General features: G+C 46.3%; 1 protein-coding gene across 1 annotated transcript; it reads right to left on the reverse strand.

Annotated features, from left to right (window-relative positions):
* Window positions 1–1,012: 1,012 nt before the first annotated feature.
* Window positions 1,013–6,191, reverse strand: ALG11 (ALG11 alpha-1,2-mannosyltransferase). Its single transcript, XM_058800159.1, has 4 exons — window positions 5,975–6,191; window positions 4,816–5,046; window positions 3,184–4,115; window positions 1,013–1,386 (listed from the first exon to the last, which is right to left on the reverse strand). Exons 1-4 carry the CDS (start codon window positions 6,010–6,012, stop codon window positions 1,115–1,117), a joined length of 1,473 nt encoding a protein of 490 aa, XP_058656142.1. The 5' UTR covers window positions 6,013–6,191; the 3' UTR covers window positions 1,013–1,114.
* Window positions 6,192–6,863: the final 672 nt, after the last annotated feature.

Raw genomic sequence — 6,863 nt, forward strand, 5'->3', positions numbered from 1 at the left:
CAGCAGCTGCTCAGGAGTTTTGTATAGCAGCAGTAAAAGGGTTTATTAGTGCCATGAGAATTGTGCATTCCCCAGTTCCTAATAAAACTTGTAGGTATGTAGGTTCTTCCAACCGTATTTTTCCACATAAAAAAAATTTCATGCAACCCAACTGAATCTTAAATAAAGGGAAAACTACAGTCTGTAGTCTGATTTTAGCAGGTTTTTTTCAAAGAATCATTTATTTTGGAAAATATCTTAGAGTCCAACTGTTAACACTGCCAAGTCCACCACTAAACCATGTCCCCATGTACCATATCTTTTAAGGACCTCCAAGGATGGTGAGTCTACCCCTTCCCAGGGCATTGTGTTCCAATGCTTGACAACCTTTTCTATGTCAAAATTTTTCCTCATATCCAGTATAAACCTCCCCTGGTGCAACTTGAGGCCATTTTCTCCTATCACTTGTTACCTGGGAGAAGAGACTGACCCCACCTGGTTCCACCCCCCTTTCAGGCAGGTGTAGAAAGTGATAAGGTCCCCCCTGAACCTCGTTTTCTCCAGGCTAAACACCTCCAGCTCCCTCAGATGCTCCTCACAGGACTTGTGCTCCAGACCCTTCCCTAGCTCCACTGCCCTTCTCTGGACATGATCCAGCACCTCAACACCCCTCCTGAACTGAGGGGCCCAAAACTCATCACCGGATTTGAGGTGCAGCTTCACCAATGCCAAATACAGGCATTCTGTAGATTCTGGGGAAAAAAAATTCTGGGTGCAAAGGCTAGAAAGGTAGAAAGTCATGGAACAGGTGAAGACTGAAAATATTCAATAAATAAAAGAGATTGCTGATGAATAAAAGAACTCTTTTTGATGTAGTTCTGTTACCAAAGCAGTATCATGGTTGTGAATCCAGATGGTTTTTAAGTGCACCAAACTCTCATGTAGTTAACACAGAAGCATTTCTTTCCCAGAAAAAGAAAAGTCTCTGCTACATAAAGCAGACAGCTTGACAGAAAGAAAAACAACCTTTTTATTGAATGGAACCAAGGGATCATAGCTTAGATATATTTACATGTGCCACACAATCAAATATAAAAAGGTAATTTTACTCAAGTTCATTTTGACTTCTATACACTTATTTAAATAACGGCTCCACAGATAACAGGAATGTGTCTTCAAAGTGCTGGTCAGAAAACCTGTGTACAGAGTGACGAGCACTTTCTCTGATCTCCAGTCTTTTCTCAGGAGGCAGAGAAAAGATGTAAGCCATTGTCTCAGCATAACTGTCCTCGTCTTCTGCCAGGAAGCCTGTAACACGACCTTCGTGGCGTACCACGATGTCCAGTTTGGGGCCACCAGAATTGTGAGCCAGGACAACTGTGCCAGCTGCCATACATTCAACTACTCCTGAAAGAGAGACAGAAAATGCTGATATGAGTCTGCACATCATGTGCTTTGACCTTCTGTAAAAGGCAGAAGTTAACACTGGAAAGTTAAACCAACAGTAAATTTCACTACAGACTGCCATTCCAAATCAGTTAGAAAAAATACAGTGAAAATGGTCCCATAAGAAACACAAATTTAATTTTTTCAGTTCTAAGGACTGAAATGACACTTTCTCTTAAACACATAAAATTGAAATTAGAAATCAGATATAACTGGTTAATTTGTGGGTCTTGGAACCTACCTGAATTTAAATGTCTGGAAAGATACTGGGAAAAAAGTTGGCTGCACATTTCAATCAGAAAATATTCCAAAGTTCAGTATTTTGCAGATGAACAAATCTTAATAGCTTCTGACAACTCAGCAAGACACTAGTAAAAAATATTATCTGTATTTTTGATGGAAGAAATTTTAATGAAATGGGAATCAGTAAGCTTTCCTCAGCCAAAAGCTGTGGGATATGAACAAAGTATAATGTACTTCAATTCTCCTCCATGGTTCCAGAACAGACCTCAAAAATGCTGATTCTTCTCAGTTCTAATTTGATTGCTATCAATTCCCTCAGCTCAAACATTGCCTACTATAAACAGTACTCTGAAGTTTTGGAATATGATTTTTTACAGAAAAAAAAAAAAGCCTGTTAGATGAAGGTTGAATCCTGCTCAAATTCAAAATCATAGTGTGATTATATCCCTTGAAAAAAAAATTAACTAAACTGTTTTGTAGGAGAAAGAAAAAAAAGAGAAGACATAATTTCCAATATTTTGCTGTAGCTTCTGAGAGACACTTCAGTGTCAATTTGTTTTATATCAATTCACACTTCAGTGTCAATGTTTTTTATATAAAGCTCCTACAGACCATAAACTACTACTCCTGATACTTAACCTGTTTTCTACTGAAGTCAGAAGACATTACCTTCAGTTTAGTCACATTATAGCAGAGTATGGCATCCATCTGCTTGGCTACTAACTTACCTGGTTGCTGTAGATTTATAACAGATGGGCAAGCTGGCACTCTCTTTCAAGGTCAGGACTAATCTAATCCAAATAAACTGAGACCCATACCTTAATTCTGGGTCCCAGCTCCTCTCTGACATTCTGCTCCATGCTACACCTATCAATTTAAGGGCTTCATACATTTGCCTCAGCAGAGATGCCTTATGCAATGAGATGACCACAGGTATCTGGTGGCATCTACACAGGGCTTATTTGTACCAGACAGGATCTGTGGGAGACTCACACATCCTGTCCTGAAACAGCAGCTGGAGCCCCATGACATACCCTGGAAATTTCAAGTGGCAGGTGAAACAAACCAAAATCTCTAACATGGATGTCTACACATGAACTGTCTCTAAGCTCCCCTGCAGTCAGTGGAGCACAATCAGGGCACAATTTAAGGTGCTGGAAGGGAAGCACCTGCAGCCTCTTGAAGCTCTGGAAGGTTGGCAAACCTAACCCAAGGACAACAGGGTGACCCATGAGCTTGCAGGGCAACAGCTGGAGGTCAGCAGGACATCCTGGGCAGCACAGACAGGACTAGCTCTGTGCTCAGGTGCCCAGAGGATGCACAAAATTAACAGCCTATGACCACAGCACTTCAGCCTGCACTACAGTAGCATCTAGTGGTGCATCATCTGCACTGGTCCTGCAGGCAGCTACACTGCCTCCAACGGAAACAGGAGCTGGACACCTGCTTGGCATGCAGACCTCCGTGCTTGGACACCTAGGGACAAGCAGCTGAACACTCAGGAAATGTACTGACCTATCCCAAAGTGCTCATTCCACATGGTGTGCAGGCCGATGGTGGCCTCGGCCAGGTGTCTCTTCAGCTCCTCAAAGGGAATGTTAATCCTGAACACCACATCATCACTGACTCCCAGCTCCTCACACAGATGTTTCAGCTTATTGACACGCTCCTCATCCTGCTGGTTCCGACAGCCGCCGATTAAGATCAGCTTCAGCGATGGCTGCTGCCCCACTCTCTTCTCTTTCAGCAATTTAGCAAAGGCTCTGATTTGCAGAGGGTGATCTTTTTCAGGCCTGAACTGGCTGACAGAAACAATGGAATATTCACTGGTGCTCTTTTCCACTTCCAGTGGAATATCCAGGAAAGCCTGAACATCACACGGTGGATACACGACACTGGTGCAAGCCCCGACTCTCCAGAGGGACAGGATGTGATTCAGTGTCCAAGAAGAATTCACCATGACCACATCACTGCAGGAACCAACCAAGCCGTACATGAAAGCAAAGAAGTAGTAGTAGACAAGTTTAAATTTGCTGAAGAGAGGGCTGCTTGTAATGAAGGCAGCATTGTTAAACCTGGTATCCTGGTTCCTCACGACAGAGAGCATATCCGTGCTGATAGTGGGATAATGGACGTAGCATCCAACGCGGCAACCTCCCAGGTACTTGAAGAGGGGAATTGTGAAGGCATAACCCATTGAGTCAATGTAAATATCAGGAGCACACTTTAGAAGAGCTTCCCAGCCAAGGAACACTGATCCTAAACTTTGTCCCAGCAAAGTGAAGTGCGGATAAAGAGAAGCTTCCACAAGGAAGCGTTTTTCTAGAAATACAAACTTCACAGGATGGAATAATTTAATATTAAATCTTCTGAAAGCGCCTTCTACTATTTCTTCTCCAGTGGCATCTCTATCACCAGTGTAAACAACACATGTTACATTTCTGTACCTGCAAGAACAAAGAAAAAGAATTTTATATATTCCTCTCTTTCTATTTTTCAGCAAGAAACTAAAATACAGTCCACTTAAAAGTACTCAAGAAGAACGTGAGAACAAATGTTAGGCCCAGAAATAATTTTAACTAAATAATATTTTTCCTTATACTTCCACAAGTTTCTTCTGATCTGCAGAAAAACATATGGGTGAGAACTTAATTTGAGTAAAACATAAAAGGAGCTCAGTATTATTTTACAGATCTCAGAACTCCTTGCTCTACATTAGGAGATATCTGTCTAGTGCACAGCATGAGCAAAATACAAATGATGGCAGATCAATGTATGTGCCCATGTTAAATCCACTTTAGGTACTAATTTGTTTTGCCTCCTGCACCAAGAGGCAAGTATAAAGATGAACAGTTATCTACTGAAGAGTTATGACTGTACAAAGTTCCATAGCAATAGTGGAAAACTGATGAAGAAGAGGTTTTCTCAAGGAAAGAAAGGAAAAAAGTGAGAGGTGCCACAGCAGGAATATCAAAATCTAAGGGATGAAGTAAAATGCAAGCACATGAAACTTAGATGTAAAATAAAATGTAAGACCAGTAGATTAATGACACCTACTTCAATATGTAAAATGCCAACATATGCATAAAGAATAGCAACAGAAGCTGAGAATGAAATGTGGTGCGTTTGATAAACACATATGCTTACTTTTTCTGGAGCGTTCTTATGGCACACCACAAGACTCTCTCCCCTCCACCTCCTGCATTGCAGTACGGGTGAAAAAAGGCCACCAGCAGCGGCCGCTTCCCATCTCTTCCTGCAGACCTCAACTGTTTCTTCCTTTGTATCCAGAGCCGTACTCCCCACAGCAGTACCACCAAGCAGATGCACAAAATTCCACTTAGAAATAATGCAGGGAGTAACAATGAGCACAGCAATCTGAAACAAGCCAGAAATTTTAAAATACGTAATTGCTTTAAAGAATTACTGTGTACGCATTGAGCGAGAAGGGCTTGAAAGCAGAGCTACAGGGAGTTTGACAACTTCTGGAATTCTTCTAATCTCAGAAACCATCATTGTGTATGACTGACAATTACAGACATGAAATCACTACTCTGCTTTGTTTATCCAAAGATGTCTTTTTCCCCTGCTGTGACCTTGCAATCATTTATTATTGTTTATTCATGCCCTACATGTGTTATCTATCTCCACATGCACTTTGTAAAAGTTGCATGCCCTTAGCAACCTGGCAATATACGCAACCAGCAGAGCAACTTCCAAATGGATTTTTAAAGAGTTTTTTCCCCACCCAATCTCTTGTTTGGCTTGCCCTACTGTGAACTGCTTTGGTGCCGGGTTACTGGGGGCAGGCATCTCCTATTCCATCCTACACTTCCCAGTCTCCGGAGGCAGAACAGCGATGCCAGCTGTCCCGAGCAGCTCAGAGCAGTCTCTCTGTGCAGAGAGCCGTTCGCTCTGCTCTCCCAGTCACTGCCAGGGATGCTCCCTTCGCTCTGCACCGCCTCCAGCTCAGTAGCGGGAGCTTTCCTGGGACAGCGAAGAGCCTCGCAGGGACAGCGCCTGGTTCCTCCCGCGGTGCCGCTAAGCCTTGCGACAAACAGCGTTCACTCAGCCGCTCCCGTTTACCGAAGGGGCCACCCGCGCCTCACGATCGACACCTAAGGAAGCACTTTCCTTTTGGGCCGGCAGCGGCGGAAAAGCACATTAACCCATCCGAGCCCGCGGCACAGCGCGGAGCCGGGCAGGGCCCGCCCCGGGGGCCGGAGGAGCGCGGCCGGGCCGGGCCGGGGCCGCCTCCCGCCCGCCCTGCCCGCCGCCAGGACGCGCCGCCCCCGCGCCCCGGTACCTGAAGAGCCCACAGAGACACAGCCCTCCCGCCACCATCTTGGGCAGCGCCGCGTCGCCTTCCCGGCGGAAAGGGAGGTTCCCGGCCGGCGGGGCGGGACCAGCCGGGCAGCGGCTCCCGGCTGGCAGCGTTCCGGAGGGGCGGGAGCGGCGGGAGCGGCGCCGCCGCTGCCTTCTCCTGCTGCCTTCTCCTCCTCCTCCTCCTTCACCTCCTTGTCCGCCTCCTGCTCGCCCTGGCCCCACCCAGCAGACACAGAGCCCGCAGCCCGTGGAAGGCGTGGAGTGCAGTGGGTTGTGGGATGGGCTGTGTGCTGCTGCGGGAAGCGTTTTTCCCTGAGATGCCGGAAGAGACTGAACAGCAGCACATTCCCGGCACTGTTCAGTCAGACATAACGCGTGCTGCTCCTTGCATTGCATTGCGTCTCGTCCTCTTCAAGTGCCGTCCTCAGATTCCTTGGGCAGGATGGAAGGGAGGGCGCTGTGAGGAGGCGGAGGCCTCCTGGGGACACGGGGTTCCTTCTGTGTCCCACACTCCCCCAGGTTTTGCCTGTGTAAGTGCTGGCTCTTCTCGCTGGCCAGGAGAGGATGTCCTCGATGAGCCCGATGTCTTCACTTGCAGCCCTGCCGTAGCCTCCTGCTTTCCCTCATTATGGAGAGGGAGCTGCCAGCGCCTGTGTGCAGGTTAATGTGAGGCCGAGGGCGGGGTGTCCAACACAGGCTGCGCCTGACACCGTCTCCAAAAGGATCCCATGAACACGATCATGGGGACAGCTACCACCGAGGTTATCTCTGCCTTACATGCTTTTTTGGCCTATTTTGTCTTGATTGGAGAGTATATGCACAGACCAGAGGGTCAGTGTAGCAATAAGACTGAGTGGTGCTGCTTTTTC

The sequence above is a fragment of the Ammospiza caudacuta genome, chromosome 2 (assembly GCF_027887145.1).
Source record: "Ammospiza caudacuta isolate bAmmCau1 chromosome 2, bAmmCau1.pri, whole genome shotgun sequence".
Taxonomy (NCBI): Eukaryota; Metazoa; Chordata; class Aves; order Passeriformes; family Passerellidae; genus Ammospiza; species Ammospiza caudacuta.